Source organism: Rhineura floridana, chromosome 8 (genome assembly GCF_030035675.1).
Source record: "Rhineura floridana isolate rRhiFlo1 chromosome 8, rRhiFlo1.hap2, whole genome shotgun sequence".
NCBI lineage: Eukaryota > Metazoa > Chordata > Lepidosauria > Squamata > Rhineuridae > Rhineura > Rhineura floridana.
In genome coordinates this window covers 85898835-85924345 of record NC_084487.1, presented here as the reverse complement: position 1 = coordinate 85924345, position 25511 = coordinate 85898835, and the positions used below count along the sequence as shown (strand labels likewise).

Here is a 25511-nt window from a genome sequence, read left to right as displayed (position 1 = left end):
TTTTGAAAATATGATAGTCCCCTGTTATGTTCCCACCTCACAATCAGTGCAACATTTAAATGCCTCTTATCCTGTATGTGGGCCCAAATCCATGCAGTGCCTCCATGGCAGCACTTCCCACACAACAAGACCGCTGCATGTGTTTTGGGACAATGTACAGTGTAAGAAGTTTTTAAATGATAATACTACCACATGCACGACTACAGCTACATGTTTTTAACCAGCCCTCCATGCTGGGATGTAATACTGAAGTGAGACTAGAGGGGAAATTGCTGGGAAAGAGATGACATCAGCACAGTCTTTGCTATCCTGCAGGGAAATTGTGGAGATCAAAGTATGAGCTGAGGGGGGAAGAACTATTGTTTATCTGAACCTGGAGTGATTGTGATGGGGATGATTGGAGCAGGTGAAGCGGATGACTGTGCTAGTTCTTGGAAAGCTTAGACAGAGTTGTTGGAGAAGATTATTTGATGGAAAGAAAAGTGTGTCTTAGTCATGTGAAGATGTAGCTCTGATCCTAAGCTGTTTTGATCACAGGCAATCTCCGCTTATTTTAATGAGACTTAGGTAGTAATAGTTCAGCACTGCAGCCATAGACCCTGGAATGTTAACTTTTCCTGTCCTCTGCAAAGGCTGTTAGGTCCCATGTTCTGATAACATGATGCTGTAAGTGTCAGACCAAATGAGTGACCATGCAAATGAGCTTTTAGTCCTAGTAGCAAGTAAGCTAAAATTATGTGACTTGTTTGTGTGATGCACTCAAAACGCACAACCAGTAACACATACTTAGTTGCAGTATGTCTGAAAGATGACAAGATGAGGTGGAAATCTAAGTGAACCATGACTCTATCGTGTGTGTAGTTGTGATATCATGTGTTGGGTCAGTGATAATTTCAGTAGCTAGCAAGTACAAAATGGAAATGTGAAATATAAAAAAAGTAATTGTATATTCTTAGAAGATGACTTTCCTAAGAACTGAAGTAAAAGCAAGACCACATTTAAGTAACTTGGAACAGCAAGTTCAGCTTAACATATTCTACACTAACAATTTTATCTTTGGTTGAAACAGCAACATTAGGAGGTAGTGAACGTATGCTAGAAATATATTTTGTTATATTTTGTTATTTTACATTTGTAAAACACTTTGCTGATAAAATCGAGCGCCTAAAGGGCAAGATTCCGTACGTCGTGGCTACAAGTAGTGGTCCAGAGGCGGCCAGTTGCAGGCCGGTTTGCTGGGATCGGTTTCAGCCTCTTCTTTCTGATGAAGTGGACAAGGTGCTCTCTACTGTGAAACCAACCACTTGTTTACTTGATCCTTGCCCTTCATGGCTCGTTATGAGCTGTAAAGAGAGACTGGGCAAAGGGATTAAGGCAATGGTAAATGCGTCCTTGGAGGAGGGTGCAGTGCCATTAGCCTCCAAGGAGGCAGTGATAAGACCTATTCTGAAAAAACCCTCCTTGGATCCCCAAAACTTAAACAACTTCTGCCCAGTCTCCAATTTACCATTCTTGGGCAAGGTGATTGAACGTGTGGTGGCTAAACAGCTACAGACACACTTGGAGGAAGCAGATTATTTAGATCCTTTCCAATCGGGCTTCAGGACTGGACACGGAACTGAAACAGCCTTGGTCGCTCTGGTGGATGATATGAGGAGGGCGTTGGATAGGGGAGAACATACTTTCCTCGTCCTCCTGGACCTCTCAGTGGCTTTCGATACCGTCAACCACGGTATCTTGTTGAGTCGCCTGGAGGGACTGGGAATAGGAGGCACTGTTTTACGGTGGTTCCGTTCCTATCTCTCTAGTAGATATCAACGGGTAGAATTGGGGGATGAGGTTTCAGACCCTTGGCCCCTCAACTGTGGTGTGCCACAGGGTTCTATCCTCTCCCCCATGCTATTCAACATTTATATGAAACCGCTGGGAGCTATCATCAGGAGTTTTGGGCTGCAGTGTCACCAATATGCGGATGACACGCAGCTCTATCTCTCATTTAAATCCTCACCAGAGTTGGCTGTGGATGCCTTGTCCAATTGCCTGGAGTCCGTAAGTGGATGGATGGGAGAGAACAGGCTGAAGCTGAACCCCGACAAAACCGAGGTGTTGCTGGTGGGGGATAAGAGAAGGTTGGGAAATTTAGACCTGGTGCTTAATGGGGTGAGATTGCCCCTGAAGGACCAGGTCCCCAGTCTCAGGGTCATTTTGGACTCCCAGCTGTCTATGGAGGCGCAGATTTCTGCAGTGCGCCGGGCAGCCTGGTACCAACTTCATCTGGTACAGAGGCTGCAACCTTATCTTCCTATACATCTGCTCCCACAAGTAATACATGCCCTGGTTTCCTCTCGATTAGACTACTGTAATGCGCTCTACGTGAGGTTACCCTTGAAGACGGTCCGGAAACTCCAGCTGGTACAAAATGCGGCGGCACGCTTAATAAAGCAAACCCGTCGCCGGGACCATATCACCCCAGTGCTGATTGAGTTACACTGGTTGCCAGTTGTATACCGGGCCCAATTCAAGGTGTTGGTATTAACCTTTAAAACCCTATACGGTTCCGGCCCAGTTTATCTGAAGGAACGCCTCCAGTATCACCAAATATGCCGCCAAATGAGATCAGCCTCACAAGACCTTCTCTCGGTCCCACCGGTGAAAACAGCTAGGCTGGTGCGGACCAGGGAGAGGGCTTTTTCGATCGTGGCCCCCACCCTCTGGAACTTGCTTCCCTTTGACCTTCGGCATGCCCCCTCCCTGATGACCTTTCGCTGCGCCTTAAAAACCTGGCTTTTCAGGCAGGCCTATGGGATCTCTGGGGTGGGTTAGGTTTTATACTGTATCAGTGTAGGATGGTTTTTTAGATGATATGATATTAATACTGTGATTGTTATGAATATGTTGATATGTATTTTATATTGTGTACGTCGCCCAGAGTGTCCGTTAAGTCGGACAGATGGGCGACTAATAAATAAAATTTTATTATTATTATTTATTATTATTATAAATGGGAGGATTATTTCCTGTTTTCTGACAAGAATCAAACACTGTGAAGGGCATCATTTGCTCCTTTTTCTACCATCTTTAAGCTAAAACCCTTTGAATACATATAAGAGTGATTTTTGTTCAGAAGTGTATTGTGTTCAGAAGTGTATAGTTCCCAAGGACAGTGTATAAATGCATGCAACCTTTTTTTCAGCCTAGTTCTACGTACTCAAAAGCAAGCCCCACTGAGTTTAATGAATTTTACTACCCTTGACTTTAAGTATACATAACATGCACTGGAAGTGACCAGTATTATCTTATTAGTGAAATCCTGTCATAAGAACATAAGAACATGAGAAGAGCCTGCTGGATCAGGCCAGTGGCCCATCTAGTCCAGCATCCTGTTCTCACAGTGGCCAACCAGGTGCCTGGGGGAAGCCCACAAGCAGGACCCGAGTACAAGAACACTCTCCCCTCCTGAGGCTTCCGGCAACTGGTTTTCAGAAGCATGCTGCCTCTGACTAGGGTGGCAGAGCACAGCCATCATGGCTAGTAGCCATTGATAGCCCTGTCCTCCATGAATTTGTCTAATCTTCTTTTAAAGCCATCCAAGCTGGTGGCCATTACTGCATCTTGTGGGAGCAAATTCCATAGTTTAACTATGCGCTGAGTAAAGAAGTACTTCCTTTTGTCTGTCCTGAATCTTCCAACATTCAGCTTCTTTGAATGTCCACGAGTTCTAGTATTATGAGAGAGGGAGAAGAACTTTTCTCTATCCACTTTCTCAATGCCATGCATAATTTTATACACTTCTATCATGTCTCCTCTGACCCGCCTTTTCTCTAAACTAAAAAGCCCCAAATGCTGCAACCTTTCCTCGTAAGGGAGTAGCTCCATCCCCTTGATCATTCTGGTTGCCCTCTTCTGAACCTTTTCCAACTCTATAATATCCTTTTTGAGATGAGGCGACCAGAACTGTACACAGTATTCCAAATGTGGCCGCACCATAGATTTATACAACGGCATGATGATATCGGCTGTTTTATTTTCAATACCTTTCCTAATTATTGCTAGCATGGAATTTGCCTTTTTCACTGCTGCCGCACACTGGGTCGACATTTTCATCGTGCTGTCCACTACAACCCCGAGGTCTCTCTCCTGGTCGGTCACCGCCAGTTCAGACCCCATGAGCGTATATGTGAAATTAAGATTTTTTGCTCCAATATGCATAATTTTACACTTGTTTATATTGAATTGCATTTGCCATTTTTCCGCCCATTCACTCAGTTTGGAGAGGTCTTTTTGGAGCTCTTCGCAATCCCTTTTTGTTTTAACAACCCTGAACAATTTAGTGTCATCAGCAAACTTGGCCACTTCACTGCTCACTCCTAATTCTAGGTCATTAATGAACAAGTTGAAAAGTACAGGTCCCAATACCGATCCTTGAGGGACTCCACTTTCTACAGCCCTCCATTGGGAGAACTGTCCGTTGATTCCTACTCTCTGCTTTCTGCTTCTTAACCAATGCCTTATCCACAAGAGGACCTCTCCTCTTATTCCATGACTGCTAAGCTTCCTCAGAAGCCTTTGGTGAGGTACCTTGTCAAACGCTTTTTGAAAGTCTAAGTACACTATGTCCACTGGATCACCTCTATCTATATGCTTGTTGACACTCTCAAAGAATTCTAATAGGTTACTGAGACAGGACTTTCCCTTGCAGAAGCCATGCTGGCTCTGCTTCAGCAAGACTTGTTCTTCTATGTGCTTGGTTAATCTAGCTTTAATAATACTTTCTACCAGTTTTCCAGGGACAGAAGTTAAGCTAACTGGCCTGTAATTTCCGGGATCCCCTCTGGATCCCTTTTTGAAGATTGGTGTTACATTTGCCACTTTCCAGTCCTCAGGCACGGAGGAGGACCCGAGGGACAAGTTACATATTTTAGTTAGCAGATCAGCAATTTCACATTTGAGTTCTTTGAGAACTCTCGGGTGGATGCCATCCGGGCCCGGTGATTTGTCAGTTTTTATATTGTCCATTAAGCTTAGAACTTCCTCTCTCGTTACCACTATTTGTCTCAGTTCCTCAGAATCCCTTCCTGCAAATGTTAGTTCAGGTTCAGGGATCTGCCCTATATCTTCCACTGTGAAGACAGATGCAAAGAATTCATTTAGCTTCTCTGCAATCTCCTTATCGTTCTTTAGTACACCTTTGACTCCCTTATCATCCAAGGGTCCAATCGTCTCCCTAGATGGTCTCCTGCTTTGAATGTATTTATAGAATTTTTTGTTGTTGGTTTTTATGTTCTTAGCAATGTGCTCCTCAAATTCTTTTTTAGCATCCCTTTTTGTCTTCTTGCATTTCTTTTGCCAGAGTTTGTGTTCTTTTTTATTTTCTTCATTCGGACAAGACTTCCATTTTCTGAAGGAAGACTTTTTGCCTCTAAGAGCTTCCTTGACTTTGCTCGTTAACCATGCTGGCATCTTCTTGGCCCTGGCGGTACCTTTTCTGATCTGCGGTATGCACTCCAGTTGAGCTTCTAATATAGTGTTTTTAAACAACTTCCAAGCATTTTTGAGTGATGTGACCCTCTGGACTTTGTTTTTCAGCTTTCTTTTTACCAATCCCCTCATTTTTGTGAAGTTTCCTCTTTTGAAGTCAAATGTGACCGTGTTGGATTTTCTTGGCACTTGGCCAGTTACATGTATGTTTAATTTAATAGCACTGTGGTCACTGCTCCCAATCGGTTCAACAACACTTACATCTCGCACCAGGTCCCGGTCCCCACTGAGGATTAAGTCCAGGGTTGCCGTCCCTCTGGTCGGTTCCATGACCAACTGATCTAGGGAATAGTCATTTAGAATATCTAGAAACTTTGCTTCTTTGTCATGACTGGAACACATATGCAGCCAGTCTATGTCCGGGTAGCTGAAGTCACCCATTACTACCACATTTCCTAGTTTGGATGCTTCCTCAATTTCATATCTCATCTCAAGGTCTCCCTGAGCATTTTGATCAGGGGGACGATAGATCATTCCCAGTATTAAGTCCCTCCTGGGGCACGGTATCACCACCCACAACGATTCTGTGGAGGAGTCTGCCTCTTTTGGGGTTTCGAGCTTGCTTCATTCAATGCCTTCTTTCACGTATAGAGCGACTCCGCCACCAATACGTCATTCCCTGTCCTTCTGATATAGTTTATATCCAGGGATAACCGTATCCCACTGGTTTTCTCCATTCCACCAGGTCTCGGTTATGCTCACTATATCAATGCTCTCCTCTAAGACCAAGCACTCCAGTTCTCCCATGTTGGTTCTCAGGCTCCTAGCATTAGCGTACAGGCACTTGTAAGCAGTGTCTCTCTTCAAGTGTCTTTGGCACTTGTGGTTAAGCCTGTGGTAATTTTGCTCTTCTGAATTTATATCCTGTGCCCCTGCTCTCACAATGCCTACTTCTAGGCCTACCCCTTTTAAAATTTCATCATTTCTTTGGTTTTTATCCCAGGGGGGAGGGTTATTCCGAACCGGACCTTTCTCAGCTCCTGTCGGGTTTCCCCCCTCAGTCAGTTTAAAAGCTGCTCTGCTACCTTTTTAATTTTAAGTGCCAGCAGTCTGGTTCCATTCTGGTTCAAGTGGAGCCCGTCCCTTTTGTACAGGCCCGGTTTGTCCCAAAATGTTCCCCAGTGCCTAACAAATCCGAACCCTTCCACCCGACACCATCGTCTCATCCACGCATTGAGACTGCGAAGCTGGGCCTGTCTGGCTGGTCCTGCGCGTGGAACCAGTAGCATTTCAGAGAAAGCCACCTTGGAGGTCCTGGCTTTCAGCATCCTACCTAGCAACCTAAATTTTGCTTCCAGGACCTCACGGCTGCATTTCTCCATGTCGTTGGTGCCAACGTGCACCACGACCACTGACTCCTTCCCAGCACTGTCTACCAAACTATCTAAACGACGGGCGATATCCGCAACCTTCACACCAGGCAGGCAAAACACCTTGCGGTCTACATGCCCATCACACACCCCACTGTCTATGTTCCTAATGATCGAATCACCCACTACAAGGATTCCTCCACCCCCTGGAGATATATCCTCGGCACGAGAGGATAGCTGCTCATCCCCCAAGGAATGGGTCCCTTCTAAGGGATCGTTTCCCTCTTCCTCAGCTGGATGCTCTCCTTCCCCGAGACCATCGTTCTCCATGATAGCAGGAGAGTTATCATCGTTGGAGTGGGACATAGCTATAACGTCCCTGAAGGCCTCCTCCACACACCTCTCTGCCTCTCTCAGCTTTTCCAGGTCCGCCACCTTGGCCTCAAGGAAATGAAGTCGTTCCCGGAGAGCCAGGAGCTCATTGCACCGAGAGCACACCCACGACTTCTGTCCAACAGGCAGATAGTCATATATGCTGCAGGCGGTGCAAAACACTGGAAAGCCCCCACACCCCTGCTGGCTTCTTACCTGCATAGTTTTGTTTAAGGTTTATTACGTCAATGGGTTGGAGACTGCGGTTTAGTTGAGGTCAGGGAACAGACGGGCAGAGTGGGGGGCCCTGGCCTCCTCGCCCTGCTGCCGAACTGCTGCTTAACTCGCCTTGACGCTTTGTCAGCTGGGGCTCCCTCTAGCTCGTGGAGCAGGCTCTCTCTGTCATTGTAGAGAGAGATTGTGAGTAGGCGTGCATGTAGGGAGGGCTTCCCTCAGGCACATTTGTACTCCTGTGGAGTTCCTGTAAATGGCAATCAAGAGAGGTTGACAAATCTTGGCTTCTTCACACTTTTTTTGCCAAATATATATATTTTTTCTTGTGGGACTTAACTAGATGGCATTAATGTATAAAGGAGAAAGTAATTTCCATTGGGGTGTAGGCTAAACCTGCCTGTTTAGGTGGTGACTTCAGTGTCTGGACTGGAGTAGTGATTAGGTTTGTCTCCTGTCAAGTGTTACCCAAGATGGCCACCCATTTATATGTTGCATAGTATTTAGTGTAGTAATTTAGGACTAAGCGAGCTGCTATCTGTACAGCCCTGTCATGCATTCAATTTTTTTTACTTTTGATGGAGTGTGAATCAGCCCAGAGTACTGATTTTTATGTTTGTAGATTATTTATTAATTTTAATATAAAAATATTTACTTCTGCTGACTTAAGTGTCCTCATAACATATTTATTTATTTATTAGATTTATATCCCATCTTTCCTTCCAGTAGGAGCCCAGGATCTGTGTGCTTGTCTGTCATTATTTTACAGATTAAAAACTAAAATTTTATCTTCATGTTCTAGGGTTATTTCCACAAATTCAGTCTCACTTTGGAATGAATAGATTTCATATTCTTTAATGAAAATCACCAAAACATATTAATCTGAATGTGCTACTTGGATTGCATACAGATACCATAAGTACAGGTTAAGGCTTTAGTTGCGTTATTTAATTCAGCTTTGGAACAATGATTTCTAATTGCCTATTTATATAGTGTTATGAGCATGGGGGTTGGGATGGATGATTCCTGTGGGTCTCCTTTCCAGCCTCTGATTTGGAATCCTGTGCCTTGGAATGAGGAACTCTCTGCTGGTCAAATGAGCCTTTTGTTAACTAAATAGATTGGCCAGGTAAGATAATGGGCCGATCAGTTGCCTAGCAATGGTGAATGGGCCAGGGAGACCCTTTTGTTATTGAAACTCTTCAGGAGAGCATCCCCCCCACTCCTGGCAGCTAACAGAAGTTGTGTTTGTAGTTTTAGTGTGTCTAGAGAATTGCTGGAAACTGGAAAGCAGAGAGAGACTGGCTCTCTGCACCATGGGCTTTGGGGTGCCTCCTGCAACCCAGATGGAAAAGCTGGATATTGGACTGCTGATGCCTTGAACCCTCCCATCTTAAGCTCAGGTTGGAATATGTGTAAATAAATAAACCATATTTCATGAAGACACCGCAGTCTCCGCTGACCTTCTTACCAAAGGAAACCAAACCCTGGAGGAGCGCAGGGACCCCCGAAATTTCACTGCTTGGAGATTGGGGGAGGTGCGCAACAATATCTATAGGCAAGGTTATATATATATATTTTTTTTAAAAATGAGGCATTTTAATTGTTTGTTGCTGGATTCCCATCTCTTTTCAGTTAGTATTTGTTTTTTGTGTAACAGACCTGGCTGTTAAGTGCAGGAAATACAATAGCAGCTTTAGCATGATGGAAAATGAGTAGTTTTATAGGGGTCATAATGATATCTGTCACAAGCAGGTGGAATAAAGTATTATGAGCAAGACTGTTGAAAATAAGCATTAAAATATATTCAGTATATGAAATAGTCATGCTATCTGTTTCAGGTTAGAAGCATGGTCAGTTTCAAGTAACTGTTTCCTCTACATCATTCTTGAAGTAAAAGAAGCTGCAGCTTTACCAGGTTATATTTATACTGAATAAAATTAAAATTAAAATTAGCTGCTTGGGTAAGTCTTACTGTTTTATTTGCAAGGTTTATATTCTAGCAGTTAGAACATCCAATCCAGGTGGAATACCTAACGAGCCTCTTCATTTCTGAGAGACTTATTTCACTGTCCACAAAACAGGAATTATAGTGACTTGCATCATGGGACTATTGATGGGGGACATGACGGGTGTGGTTTGCAAAAATTATTAATAGCAATTGTCATTTTGGAAGTATTTGTTGTTGTTGTTTTTAAAAAATGAGGTTAGAGATGCATCTTCCAGAAAGCATTCTTTTTTTTAAGAAAAGTCAAGTTGCATCTATTATATTGTTTCTCTGAAAGCCTCAGTATAATTCACACTGTCATTTTACTGCCTATAATTCTAATTTCTGCAATGACTTGTCATACTTAATTTTAAAGCAAATCAGTGAGACTACTCAGAGTATGACTTCATTGGATGCAGCTCATTTGGTTATATTCAACTAAGTCCTACTCAGAGTAAACCCACTAAAATATATGAACCTAAGTTTGTCTGTGGGGCTGTTCCATGCAGTAGCATTGAATACCAAAACCTTCACAATAATTGCTGTGTCTATTCCCAGTAGAGATTTTATTTTAAGCTGACTAATTTTTAAAACAAAGTTACAGAATCTGTTGTTAGCTCTTCTACGCCATTGATAAGAACCTTTGTTTTTTTTTTCCTGGCTAGCACTTTTGTTTTCTGATTATGTTAATTTATACTATTACAGATTTAGAATGTGACATTTCTCTCTCAGCAGCAGGCAGTTTCCTACTAAACCAATACATGTCTCCCAGGAACGATTATTTTTTTCCCCAAATGCTGGTACTCTGGTTGATATCTAAAAAGGCGGAACAGGGGGGTATTGCCATGATAATAAAGAGGATACTTGAGACAGACCATGAACATATTTTATCATCTGTTTTTATTTGCAGCTGGTCATGGTTACCCATTCCTTCTCTTGGAACATGGCACATTTCACTGCAAAATCAAATGCATTTCATGGTTGTATGTATTTGTTGTTCTTTGTTACAGAGCGATGTTGGAAATATTATTTGCACGAGGAAGCGGGAAATAAACAAGCCAGACACATGTATGGGGTAAACTAGGGGCACTTTATTAACTACAACTTAAGAACATATGAACTCATGAACTTATAAACATCTGACTTCTAAAATGCATATGGAATTGAAACATGTGCTGGAAATCCATTAATCCCTGTCAGGCTCCTAAGCCTGTCATGCCCGGGTGAGCCTACCCCACAGGGAGTCAAGCTGGCCATGCTTCCAGCTCTTTTCCCCCTGCCACACCCTTCAGATGCGGAGGGAGGTCTTCCTGACTCACACACCCCTGAAGCCCCATAACTCCAGGTGAGTGACACAGGTTAACTTCAACAGTGTCCATACCTTGCCCCACAAGTTCCCACAGCCTTGTGCGCAAGTCTCTGGGGTAACTGTTCACCTGAAAAGTGCCTCAGGGTACTCACCACTTGTACTCCTCTCTTCCCTTTCCGACACACACCTGCCACAGGAGAAGGACAAGTCTCAACTTAGTCCTTCTTCCCCCATCTGGCCCAAATGGCCTCTTTCAATCCCCTATGCAGGTCTTCTAAGAAAATGTCATTCCCTAAGTTGGAAAGGTGAACCCCATCATCTCTATAGAGCTCTTCCCTGTAATGCTTGATCTCCGGATGAGGAATTGTTCCATAACCCACTTTCAGCAATGCCAATCTGAGTTCTCTATTAACTTACCTGCCTGCCTTATCTAATGCCCTAGGATTCCCATCACCCCTCCAAAGTCACCAAGGCAAAATATTTGACCATAAAATAACCACTCCAGACCATCTTTGCCTTATCAATTCTAGATCCCTCAATGCCTGCAGAATGAGGGCCTTTCCTTTCAACAGACTGAGGTCATTGTCACCAGCATGTATGATTATTATTTGTGGCGTTAGTCTGACTTCACCTTGGTGAAAGAGAAGAGGCAAAAGCCTATCCCAAGTTAATCCTGTCCGGCCCAACCATTGGACCACTGCCATCTGGCTGCATCCCAGCTGGGTCCCCAGCCTAGAGCACTGTGCCCTATGACTGGCCCAGAATATCATACTGTGGCCGGCAATGAGAACCCAAAGGCATTCACCTCCATCCCAGCCACCTGCAGGAGAAGGAACAAAATTGTCAATGTTGGTCCTATTACTTCTGTGCTTTCCCGCCCTTCATGGGCCGCACATAAGCCTTATAGGCTGCTGACTTCCATCTGCCGATGCTCTGAATGACATGCACTGGCATACTGGCCTGTGCAGCTGATGAAGCTGCTCCAATCCGAAATGAGTTGGTACCAAAATTGGTGGGACTCATGCCCAGGCCCTCCAGGGCCCTCTTAGTCACGGCCCAAAATTGATACTTGGTCAGTGACCAGCCATCCTCATGGCGAAAAGGGTATCCTGGGACATCTCCCCTGTATGCCCCGTATTCCTCCAGCGCCTTTACTGGACATATGTCTCCTTCTATAGATGGCAGCAAAACCACCACAGATCCTCTCCTTTTGTGATCTGTCTTGGACCATTGAACTCAAAGCTGCACCCTCTGGCTGATGAATGAAATATCCTTGAACTGCAGTGCCCGATCTGACAGGTCAGCTCTCGAACCCGCTACCAATTCCCCTATTCTAAATGCTCCAAAAAAGGCCGTCAATGCAGCCGCATGGAATAACGCAGCCTCATATGGAGTAGTGCATAATTGGTTCCACTGTTGCCTCATCCCTTTAAGTAAACTTGGTGAGATGGGTGCCCTCTGATCTTGTGTCCTGGAGCAGTCCCTTAACCACCCCTCCATCATTTTCTTAATGCGGAAATCTACTGAAGTATCTTATACCCCTTTCATCTTAGCTATAAAGCTAAACCCGCCAACTTGCCTCTTATTGTGCCTACGGATTATCTTCGCACCCACAAGCATACACTGTACTCCATCCATTCATTCATTGGTGATCACTTGTGGCCGAGTAAGATTGTCTTCCAGGGTAAGGTCTTTAACAGTGGTTCCATAAGTGACTGTGGAGGCCAATTCTGGATCCATACAACCTCCCACAGTGAGGACATAGGTTTCCAGATGGAAGATGGTCACGATGAGGATTTGCTTGACGTGCCTTTTGCTTACCCTGTTTGTCCCTTTCGCCCTGTACTCGTGCTTCTTCAAAGTCTATAGCACCTTTGATAATGGTTGACCTCCAATTGAGACACTCATGGGCCAAGCTTCCCAGTTCTCGATGCTCATGTTACATTTTTTTAGATTCACTTTAAGAACATCTTTAAACCTCTTTTGCTGTCCACCAATATTCCGTTTTCCATCCTTAAGTTGGGAATAAAGTAGCTGCTTTGGAAGACGGTGATCAAGCATTCAAATAACATGGCAGGTCCAGCAAAGTTGATGTTGGAGGATCATTGTTTCAACACTTGTAGTCTTTGCTTCTTCCAATATGCTAATATTAATCTGCCTATCTTCCCAAGTAATTTGCAGAATTTTCCGGAGGCAGCGTTGGTGGAATCTTTCAACTGGTCCACTTCAATGGGCCATGCCTGCGGCCACCCCTTACCTACTCTAAATCCTGGAAATTCCTTACCTGCCCTGTCATAGGGTGCTTGAGTACTGGGTGCAATGGCTAACCTCATGGCTCTCTCAGCTTTACTCCTCCAACCTCCCGCAGCTCCTCTGCCATTGGATCCGGATGCTCCTGAGCCCAGAAAGCTAACATTCGAAACCTGGCCATCTGACCACGTGACAAGGCGTCAGCTATGCCATTATCCAAACCTGGCACATGTGCCCTGCAAAGAATATTGAACTGCAGGCACTGCAGTGTGAAGACCCTAACCAGTGCCATAACCCTGGAATTCTGGGATGTTAGTGTATTGATTACTTGGACTGTGGCCTGATTGTCACACCAGAAGTGTACCACTTTATTTGCCAGGACCTTTGGCCACAAGTATACAGCCACTACAATGGGAAAGAACTCTAGGAAAGTTAAATCCTGAGTCATCCCTTCCTGGTGCCAGATTACAGGCCACTGTGCAGTACACTACCTATCCTTTAAAATGACTCCATAACCACATGCCCTTGCTGCGTCTGATGACATTTGTAACTCGGCTTCTAACAGGTCATCTCTCCAAAACAAAACCCATTTGAAATGATCCAAGAATTCCTGCCACATAGCAAGATCCCAATGGATCTCAATGGATCTGTGATGTGGTGCCCTCAAACCCCTCATGGCATCACAAAGGCATCCGATAAACTCTCTGTCTGGTGCCACTACACAACATGCAAAGTTCAGTGATCCTACTTATTCCTGTAATTCCCTCAAAGTAACTTTTTTAGCTGACTGTACCTGTTGAATCTTATTCCTCAGTGATGACAATTTATCCTCTCGCAACCTGGAACACTGCATAACTGCATTTAATTCAATCCCTAAAAAGGTCAGAAGGGAACTAGGCCCCTCCATCTTCTCTGGAGCCAAAGGCACCCCAAACTCTTTAGCCATCTCACTAAATTCCTTCATCAAATGCACACATGCACCCAACCCCTTACTCCCAACAAACATAAAATCATCCAAGTAGTGTACAATCTTGTCAGATACAGTCCATCTTCTCACAGCCCACTCCAAGAATGAACTAAAGCACTCAAACGGAGCAGAAGATATGGAGCAACCCATGGGAAGGGCCCTATCGACTTAATACTGGCCTTCATAATAGAAACCTAATAATAATAATAATAATAATAATAATAATAATAATATTTAATTTGTGTGTCGCCTATCTGGCAGATAGCCACTCTAGGCGACGTACATTAAAATAGGATAAAATACAATAGTATCAAATGCAGTCACATTAATCTCAATAAATAAAATAATGGACAGTCATCAGTACATTTATAAAAACATTTACATATACAGCATATAATAGGTGACAAAATCATGGAGATTAACCCATCCCAAAGATCTCAAAGGCCTGTTGAAATAGCCACGTCTTCAGGGCCTTGCGGAATACATCCAGGGAAGGGGCACGTCGGAGATCAAACGGGAGGGAGTTCCAGAGAGTGGGGGCCACCACAGAAAAAGCCCTCTCCCTAGTACCCACCAACCTAGCTGTTTTGGTTGGTGGGATTGAGAGAAGGCCTTGCGTGGCTGATCTGGTCGGGCGGCATAATTGGTGGCGGTGGAGGCGCTCTTTCAGGTAAACTGGGCCGAAACCGTACAGGGTTTTAAAGGCTAATACAAACACCTTGAATCGGGCCCGGAAAACAACCGGCAGCCAGTGTAGATCAAATAACACCGGCGTAATGTGATCACGGCGAAGGCTGTTGGTAAGTAAGCGCGCCGCTGCATTCTGTATAAGTTGCAATTTCTGGGTCGTTTTCAAGGGTAGCCCCATGTAGAGCGCATTACAGTAGTCCAATCGAGAGGTGACCAGGGCATGTATTATGAGTGGGAGCTGTTGAACAGGGAGGTAGGGTTGTAGCCTACGTATAAGGTGTAACTGATACCAAGCTGCCCGGCTCACGGCCGAAATCTGAGCTTCCATGGACAGCTTGGAATCAAGAATGACCCCAAGGCTACGGACCTGGTCCTGTAGGGGCAGCCTCATCCCGCCAAACACCAGGTCAACATCTCCCAACCTTCCCTTGTCTCCAACAAGTAGTACCTCGGTCTTGTTAGGGTTCAGCTTCAGCCTGTTCCTGCCCATCCATCCACTCACGGATTCCAGGCACTTGGATACGGTCTCCACAGCCCTCTCCGGTGAAGATTTGAATGAGAGATAGAGCTGAGTGTCATCCGCATATTGGTGGCACTGCAGCCCAAATCTCCTGATGATCGCTCCCAGCGGCTTTACATAGATGTTAAATAGCATGGGAGAGAGGATAGAACCCTGTGGCACACCACAATTGAGAGGCCAAGGGTCTGAAACCTCATCACCCAATGCTACCTGTTGACGCCTATCAGAGAGAAAGGAATGGAACCACCGTAAAACCGTGCCTCCCAATCCCAAACTCTCCAGGAGATCTAAAAGGATACCATGGTCGACGGTATCAAAAGCCGCTGAGAGATCTAGGAGGACAAGGAAGGTGAATTCTCCCCTATCCAATGCCCTCCTCATATCATCAACCAGAGCGACCAAGGCTGTTTCAGTTCCATGTCCAGTCCTGAAACCCGATTGGTATGGATCTAGATAATCCGTTTCATCCAAGTGTGTCTGCAGCTGATTAGCCACCACTCGCTCAATGACCTTGCCCAAGAATGATAGATTCGAAATTGGGCGAAAGTTGTTTAATATTTGGGGATCCAAGGAGGACTTCTTTAAGATGGGCTTTATAATAGCCTCCTTGAGGGCTAGTGGCATAACACCCTCTTGCAAGGATGCATTGACCATTGCCTTGATCCCCTCGCCCAATCTCTCTTTGCAGCTCATGAGGAGCCACGAAGGGCAAGGATCAAGTAGACAAGTGGTAGGCCTTACAGATGAGAGCACCTTGTCCACATCCTCAGAAGGAAGAGGCTGAAATCGATCCCATTTGACTGGTTTGCAACTGGCCAACTCTAGCTCACTCACTGTATCCACAGCGCATGGAATCGAGCTCCTCAGGTGCTCGATTTTATCAGCAAAGTGCTTTGGCAAATTGTCACAGGAGGCCTTGGACTGTTCCAAGGGTTCCTGAGCAACTGGACTGACCAGGCTTCGGACCTCCTGGAACAACCTCCTGGGACAGCACTCTGTTGATGCAATAGAGGCAGCAAAGAATTCCCTCTTTGCTGCCCTTACCGCCACCTGGTAGGCAGCTATTGCTGCTCTAACCTGTGTCCGAGCATCTTCAGAGCGCGACTTCCACCACCGGCGCTCTAGTCGTCTCACCTCCTGTCTCAAATAAATCAAAATCCTTTGGATGAACTGAAAGGAGGCGGAAGGCCGACTTGATATCACACTTCCCCATCTGTGCCCCATGCCTACACCTGCGCACCACCTTCACTGCACTGTCAAAAGACGTGTAGTAAATTGAACATAACTCTTACCGAATGCAGTCATTCACAGAATCACCTTTTGGATACGACAGGTGGTGAACCAACCTAAATTGCCCTGGCTCCCTTTTTGGAATCACAAACAGAGGAGATGTGCACAGCGTTGGCAAAGGGGGGGGGGAGAGAATGGACCCAGTACTCTACTGCTTGCACTTCCCTATTTATCTTATCTCTAATTACCCATTGCATTCTTTCAACTGATCTCAAATTCCTATTAAAACAAGCAACCCTTGGCCCCTGATAGGGTATCCTAAACCCTTCCTTAAAACCTTGCCACAGATAACACCTACCCGCTAACTTGGGAAAGTTCATTAACAATCTGTTCAAAACTGATAACCTAATGGGACTGGGGCCCCTAGCTTTGAGCAGGGCCAGCTGTCCCTGGTTTCCTCCCTTGGTTATCCCTTGTGGGACTGAAATTCCTGCCCCTGGGGCAACCAGTGAACGGGTGAGCCCCTCACAAATGGAGGGGCTGAAGCGGCATGGGTTCCTAGCACAGTGTCCATGGGAGATGTACTCCCAACAGAGCAAGTGGGGTTGAACCACATGTCCCTTGCTTCCATGGGCTGTGCTGGTAGCCTGCAGCTTAGATACCAGATGACCACTATCTGACCTATCCCCAGATATAGCCTTTGCTCCGGACATGAGTTGTAGCCACAATTCTGGCTCTTGCCTGTCCCATCTCAAACTTGAGTCAAAAGCTACCTGCATCCTAAAGGCCTCATCATAAGCCAACCAGGCCCCACCCATGAATTCATTATATGCTCTAAATACAATATCAGTGTATTTCATGAGCACAGCCCCTTCATTGGGCTGTTTTTCTAATACCATCCCCATGTGTCAGGAAGCCTGCCAGCTAATTAGACCAATTCCGATCCACTTTCTCCCTTTTATATCTTTCTTTCTGCCTTTGTTCCCCTGCATTTTTATCCACTTGCTCTGGTTCTCGAAAAAGGAGCGAGAAAACATCCACAAACTCTCCGTTCCATATCTTCTCCTTAGTTGCTGGAAGAAGATGATACCCTAGACGACTAGAGGCCCTGCCATATGGGATGTCTGTATCTCTCACCTCTGAATATGCATCCTTCACCTCAATGCCTGCCTTCTCTACTCTCTCTTCCTCTCCTCCTTTCTGTGTACCTGCACTAACTGTTGTAGGTATAATTAGCTCCTGTTCAGTTGTTGTATGTCCCCCAATGGACTCTGTCCTTCCCCTGGCACATTTCCCACAGCTGTACGTGATGATGGCCCTGTAGCCCCCCAATAAGGCCAGTCCCACGGGGGAGGCTGGCATGAAGCTGTCCATCCCCACGGTTGTGTATGTGCACTGATATCACCTGCAAGGGGGGGGGGTTCCTGATGGCTGTAGCTCCTGAGGTCTCCTCTCTGTTTGCAGTTGCTGAGGTCTCCTCTCCGCTTGCTGTTCCTCTTCCTCCTCAGGCATTTCCACTGAAGCGGTAGTTTTGCTGGTAGAGGCTTCCAGCGCATCCAGGCATGCTGCGACATCCAACAACATTTGTTTAGCAGAGGTCTTCCTCAGCTTTGCAGGCTTCTTTCCTGCTGCCTTCTCCATAGCCTCCAACCAGGCCAAAATACTCATGGTAATTAGGGCAATCCTCCTCCTCCAAAGCAGCATCCTCTGCCACTCTGTGTCTAATGGGAACATAAGAACATAAGAAGAGCCTGCTGGATCAGGCCAGTGGCCCATCTAGTCCAGCATCCTGTTCTCACAGTGGCCAACCAGGTGCCTGGGGGAAGCCGGCAAGCAGGACCCGAGTGCAAGAACACTCTCCCCTCCTGAGGCTTCCGGCAACTGGTTTTCAGAAGCATGCTGCCTCTGACTAGGGTGGCACAGCACAGCCATCACGGCTAGTAGCCATTGATAGCCCTGTCCTCCATGAATTTGTCTAATCTTCTTTTAAAGCCATCCAAGCTGGTGGCCATTACTGCATCTTGTGGGAGCAAATTCCATAGTTTAACTATGCGCTGAGTAAAGAAGTACTTCCTTTTGTCTGTCCTGAATCTTCCAACATTCAGCTTCTTTGAAAGTCCACGAGTTCTAGTATTATGAGAGAGGGAGAAGAACTTTTCTCTATCCACTTTCTCAATGCCATGCATAATTTTATACACTTCTATCATGTCTCCTCTGACCCGCCTTTTCTCTAAACTAAAAAGCCCCCAATGCTGCAACCTTTCCTCGTAAGAGAGTCGCTCCATCCCCTTGATCATTCTGGTTGCCCTCTTCTGAACCTTTTCCAACTCTATAATATCCTTTTTGAGATGAGGCGACCAGAACTGTACACAGTATTCCAAATGTGGCCGCACCATAGATTTATACAACGGGATTATGATATCGGCTGTTTTATTTTCAGTACCTTTCCTAATTATCGCTAGCATGGAATTTGCCTTTTTCACAGCTGCCGCACACTGGGTCGACATTTTCATCGTGCTGTCCACTACAACCCCGAGGTCTCTCTCCTGGTCGGTCACCGCCAGTTCAGACCCCATGAGCGTATATGTGAAATTAAGATTTTTTGCTCCAATATGCATAATTTTACACTTGTTTATATTGAATTGCATTTGCCATTTTCCCGCCCATTCACTCAGTTTGGAGAGGTCTTTTTGGAGCTCTTCACAATCCCTTTTTGTTTTAACAACCCTGAACAATTTAGTGTCGTCAGCAAACTTGGCCGCTTCACTGCTCACTCCTAATTCTAGGTCGTTAATGAACAAGTTGAAAAGTACAGGTCCCAATACTGATCCTTGAGGGACTCCACTTTCTACAGCCCTCCATTGGGAGAACTGTCCGTTTATTCCTACTCTATGCTTTCTGCTTCTCAACCAATTCCTTATCCACAAGAGGACCTCTCCTCTTATTCCATAGCAGGCTGCTTTGGGGCTTTACCTTTACCCTTTTTACCTCCAGTACCCTTTCTTGGTGCCCAGGCAATCCCCTTACTTCCCCACCCCCAAGGTACGTACCACTCAAAACCCCACAGTCCCTGGCCTCCCTCCTCCCCTCTAGGTAGGAACTACCTAATGCCTCACTCTCCCAGACCTCCCTCCTTCCCCCAAGGTAGGAATTATGTAAAGGCCCCCTATCCCGAGCCTCCCTCCTCCCCCAGGATAGGTAGAACCCGGGCTTCCCTCTTCCCACCCAGACCTCCCCCAAGCTCCAAACCACCAAGGGGGCTAAGCCCCACTGCTGCTGCCATCACTTCTCGCCGCCACCAGCCTCTGCTCACGCCACCAGCCACCTCTGCTGCCAGCTGCTGCTGTTCTCGCAAGCTCTCTCCTTGGCTGCCGCCGTCTCCTTATGAGCTGCAGCTGTGAATTACCCAACAGCTGATAGCAGCTGATCACAGTGCACCCCACAACAGAACACAACGTGGCTTGCCCGCACGAGGCAAGTCAACCAAACGGTCACGTCGCAATCCTTGTGGAGAAAGAGGGGGAGGTCAGCAGGGGCATGGCCTTAGTTTCCCCTGCTCCTCCCCCCACATTGGCGCTCTTGGCACCAAAGAGGCAGAAAGTGGCTCCATGCCCTTCTTCCTGCCCCTCGCACAAAAGCGCTGCCACCCGGACCCCTTTTTGGTGCCTGGCGGAGAGGAGTGGCATTCTGCTGGGGCAGATGTTGACTAATATATAGTGGGAAATACCTCTCTCCACCTGCTCGTTATGTGTAGGAGCACTCATGCGTAAACCTAGCTCTGAGTAGCTTTGCCATTCAGTTTTATGATGAATACATCTTTGCACATGAATCTCTGTTTTATGTACAACAAAAGTGTACAACATGCAGAGACCCAGAAAGAACAAGGTAGGTCAGACTACAGATATTTTTCCCCTTTAGGTGTGAAGTAGTTCAGTATATAAGTTTAGAAGTATGAAAACAGGTAATTAGTTCTCACTACATATATGGAAATGTGGCCCTATGAAAGCTTCCACATTAACACTGCAATCTTATACATGTCTATTTAAACATGTCTACTTAGTTCATTAGGACTTACTCCCAGTTAAGTGTATATGGAATTGCATCTAAGTTTTTATGCCACACAATTTCACACTTTGTGCATCAGGCAATATATGTTTTGTATGCACTGGTACTTCTTTTATTTTTCTTTTTAACCTGATATAATTCTCTAAATGCAGCTTCAGGAATCTGTTTCAGATATAGGCTGAAAATGGACACCACTCTGTTGCCTCATTACAGAATACATGTGGCCTTATATACATGTGACCTATGTACAGTAATACCTCGCATTAACGTACTCAATGGGACCAGAGCAACTACGTAAACCGAAAATGTCCTTAAAGTGAAGCACTACCTTTTAAAACTCTTTTTACTTCTCCTTCATGTGGAGCCTCAAAGCCCCGCGCTGAAGCCTCTGCTGCTGCGCTGCCGCACATCCCAGCTGATCGCAATCGCGCCTCCCAGCTGATTTGCGGTGGCGCGATCGCGTCTATTTCCACCCCCACGCACTAAAGCCTCTGCTCCTGCGCTGCGTTTCTGGAGAAATACAGGCATATGGAGCATGTATGTTATAGCGAGACGACATTAAGTGAAGCGACGTTAAGCGGGGTATGCCTGTATATAAAAATGTAAAGGAAGAAGTGGCTGTATCCAATGCTAGTCCTACTCTGAATAGACCTATTTATTTTATTTATTAATTTAATTAAGCTTATATACCGCCCGACTAGCAACAGCTCTCTGGGCGGTGAACATTAAAAATACAATAAAAATAACACAATACAGTATATCGCAATACAAAACTGTACAAAAAACTGTACAGTCTAAAATCAAAATATAATAATTTAGAATTAACAGGAATTAAAATGCCTCAGAGAAGAGAAAAGTTTTAACCTGGCGCCGAAAAGATGATAGTGTCGGCGCCAGGCGCACCTCCTCAGGAAGACCATTCCATAGTTCGGGGGCCACCACTGCGAAGGCCCTAGATCTTGTCACCACTCTCCAGGCTTCCCTATGAGTCGGAACCCGGAGGAGGGCCTTCGTAGTAGACCGTAGTGTACGGGCCGGTTCATATCGGGAGAGGCGTTCTGACAGATATCGTGGTCCCGCGCCGTATAAGGCTTTATAGGTAAGTACCAACACTTTGAATCTGGCCCGGAAGCATATTGGAAGCCAGTGCAAACGGGCTAGCACAGGTGTTATATGCTCAGACCGCTTAGTTCTTGTTAGCAGTCTGGCCGCCGCATTTTGCACTAGCTGTAGCTTCCGAATCGTCTTCAAATTGAAATGAATTAATCTAAATTGGTAATTTCCAGTAACCAATGGGTCTTTGGTGAGTTGCACTAACATCAAATACAACCCTAAGATGTTTATCCAACTTTAATCCTATTCAGAGTACACCCATTGAAAATTAAGCAAGTAATTTATGCCCATTAATTTCAATGGGTCTTCGCTGAGTAGAACTAAAGTTGGATACAACTCTAAATGCCAAGTCTTTCGTCTCCAGCACCAAAACTGACTTTCATTGTTTTGGCAACCATCACAGCCTCTGAGTAAGGTAAAAAAAAACAAACTTAACTGACTCGAAGCAACAACAGAGTAACAAACAAAACGTCAACCATGACAATGATACAAATTGGATGCTTACTATTGTCACAATTTCAGTGGGGATTTGTTCACTGAAGATTAATCAGAATGGAATTTGTAGCCTTAAGGGAGGATGGCATTGTATTGTTCATGTCAGTGGAAAGTACTTTTAGAGGTTTAATTACTGTATTGATTGAAGCAGTTATAAAATTACAGAAATAAAAAAGTCCAGCAATAGAAGAATTTAAGCATTCACTGTAGATTATTTTATAACACCAATGCAACATATAGATTGTTGTTGTTATGTGCCTTCAAGTCGATTACGACTTATGGCGACTCTATGAATCAGTGACTAATTTTGCCTTATTATTGCTTATTAGGATATGGTGCTTACTCCTGTGTCACTGTGGAAGAAAAAGGGAGAACTATTTTAATTTAATACAAATATTCCCATTTATTCCCACTCTCTTCCAGATTCAGTACTGTCACTTCCAAATTAATATTTTAAAATCAGTAAAATGGTAGCACTGATGTTAACAGTAATTCTGGAAATTAATAGAATTTGAAAATATCAAAAGGTCATCTTGAGACTGTGGCACAACAGAGAAAGAGGAGTTCCATAACTAGGGAACTAGAGAAGGAACACTGCCCTGTTTTGACACCTGCTTGATCTCCAATGTTATAGCACCTGTGAAGAGCCTCAGTGGAAGATTTTAGCACTTAGGCAGGTTTCTATTGGAAAAGACAATTTTAAAGATATCTGGGTCCCAAGTCATGAATGGATTTTAAAATCAAAGCCAGCACCCTGAATTTGGCTCAGAAGCAAGCCAGTAATTAGTGTAGATATCTCAAAATTGGTGAGATATATTTCCAGCAAGCTGACCTAGTCAGAATACTGGCTTCTGTAATTTAAACTAATTTCTGCTATATTTTGAATTAATTCAGAACTGTCTTCAGGGACATTCCCAACACACAATACATTACAGTAATCTAAACTGGGTGTTACCTGCGTGTAGATCACTTTTGCCAGACTATTCCTGTCCTGGATAGGCCACAATAGGCATTAAGCTGATTGAAAGCACACCAAGTGTCATTGAGGACACCTGTGCATTGAATAGGGATGAAGAAATATAACCATTTTGTTGTTTCTCAGTTTCTTATTTTTCCAGTCTTAAGTTCAGTTCACTCTATCAGTTTACAACTGCATTTTAAAAGTCTGCATGAATATTTGCATGCATTTTCATGTGCTGTTATACAAATCTATGATGCGGCCACATTTGGAATACTGTGTACAGTTCTAGACGCCTCATCTCAAAAAGGATATTCTAGAGCTGGAAAAGGTTCCGAAAAGGGCAACTAAAATGGTCAAGGGGATGGAGTGACTCCCCTATGAGGAAAGGTTGCAGCATTTGGGGTTTTTTAGTTTAAAGAAAAGACAGGTCAGAGGTGACATGACAGAAGTGTATAAAATGATTCATGCCATGGAGAAAATGGGTAGAGAAAAGTGTTTTTCCTTCTCTCATAATACTAGAACTCGTGGACATCCAATGAAACTGAATGTTGGAAGATTCAGGACAGACAAAAGAAAGTACTTCTTCACACAGCACATAGTTAAACTATCGAATTACTTGCCACTTTGATGGCATTAAAAGAGGGCTAGACAAATACATGGAGGATAAGGCTATTGGTGACTATCCATTTTAACAGGACTGAGTTTCCGTAGGTTGGCTTTCATCCAGCCTATGACTAAGTTCAAACAATTATTCACCTCTTCCATTGTTCCACGTGATTTAGATGACACATAAAGATAGTGCTGGATTTTATCAGCATACTGCTGACACTTAACCCCAGGATGATGTGTTGCAGTGGCTTCACATAAATGTTATATAGCATGGGGGACAAGATGGAACCCTGTGGGATCTCATAACACAAGTGCCATTGGTCCAAACAGTTGTTCCCCAAACCTACCCTCTGGAACTGGCCATGCCGATGGGAACAGAACCACTATATGACATCATGGTTGATTTATAAAAAAACCCCCAGAATGTTCCAGGTGAATCAACAGGGCTACACTCCCTCTCTAAGGGACCTCTCTAAGGTGAGATAAATCCATATATTGAAATAAAGCAATAGAAAGCTCCAGTATGAAATATGTTATATATAGTATTAAATAAATGAAAACTGTCATGTTATCCATTAATAACCATTCAAACTTGTGTTGAAGTAGTTGTAACATCATTTTAGTTGGATCTGACAGGCTAATCATACTCTATTTTGTTAATAAATCAAATGGGTAAAGTCCTGATGGATCATACCTACCTTGAAATGCGACAGGCATCTGAAATTTGAAGCAATATGCAATGGATATTAGATGCAGCAGTGACAACATTTAGATGCTTCTGTCACTGTTCAGGTTCTTAAAATGGGAAGCTGAACCTCTAACTGAAGGAATTAAAGTACGGTAACGCCTTACTGATGCGCTTTCTCACTAGACCCTTGTGTATCTTAATCCTGTATGACTAGCAGTCACTCTCTTATATAGTCTTGCAGAGCCTATCTGAATTTACAAGTGCTGTGAAAGATGAAGATTTATTTGGAAGGATTGTGAAAGAAAAGAGCATTACTTCAATCATATCTGACACGATGCGAGTTGGAAAATTCTCAAATGTTTTTATGTATTCAGTGATGTGATGTTTATGGACACATAGCAAGGAATATAGCCAGTAATGTAAATAAACAACTGATTAGCTTTATTTTACATTAGCTAGATTCTGTTTCTGAAGCTGAAGCAGCGCTTGAATTATGGGGGGAAAGTCAAGGACCCACAAGCTCTGTACTTGCCTTACTCTAATTTTAGCCAAACTGTGGTCTCCCCATGGCCTTCTAAAACAGTAGCTGAGAAAGGTGTCTTAAGGGTAATCTCTGATTGCCTCTAATTTGAAGAGCTCGGAATTGAAGGCTATGTAGTATAACTAAACATCTCCCAGGTACTTGAGACCCTAAAGCCATACAGACTGGTAAAGGAAAGCTAGTTACATCGCTGTACTGAGGGTGCAGAAGGGAAGGTTGAGGAATCTGCCTGGTCTTTAAAAGTTTATGCAAAGAAGAAAGACAAGAGAGGGGAAAACTTCCATGTTTAGTTTATCACATCTCTACATAACCATGGAAACTATAATTCACAACATCAGATTGTCACTGCTTATGGATCCCTGTGTAGAAGGGGTTTATTTCACAAAGAAACGTACACTGGTGCCTCCCCCCCCATCACTTCCATTTTGAGTGCTTGCCCATGCTAAAATAGTCCTTGAATAAACTGAATAAACTTGAAGGCTATACGAAACCTTTCTCTCTGAAGGAAGGACACACCTTAATATACAAAGGGAGAGTGTTACATGAGAGATCATATTACTCCCCTTTATCTTATTGTGCATAAGTGTGGACTGGAATTCAGATAATGAAAGTGTGGTGGAAAAGTGATATAGCTA

At 44.4% G+C, this 25511-nt stretch overlaps 1 protein-coding gene across 31 annotated transcripts in view; it reads left to right on the top strand.

Annotated features, from left to right (window-relative positions):
• IMMP2L (inner mitochondrial membrane peptidase subunit 2) overlaps positions 1-25511 on the top strand; it is a 797369-nt gene that overhangs the window by 98568 nt on the left and 673290 nt on the right. The window contains exon 4 of one of the 31 annotated variants that reach the window (XM_061639999.1): positions 24569-24602. The exons of the other annotated variants lie outside the window; for them this stretch is intronic. Within the exon in view, the coding sequence (XP_061495983.1) occupies positions 24569-24587 (19 nt within the window). The 3' untranslated portion in view covers positions 24588-24602. Of the gene's footprint in view, positions 1-24568; positions 24603-25511 lie in introns of those variants that run through there. 31 annotated transcript variants of the gene reach the window in all.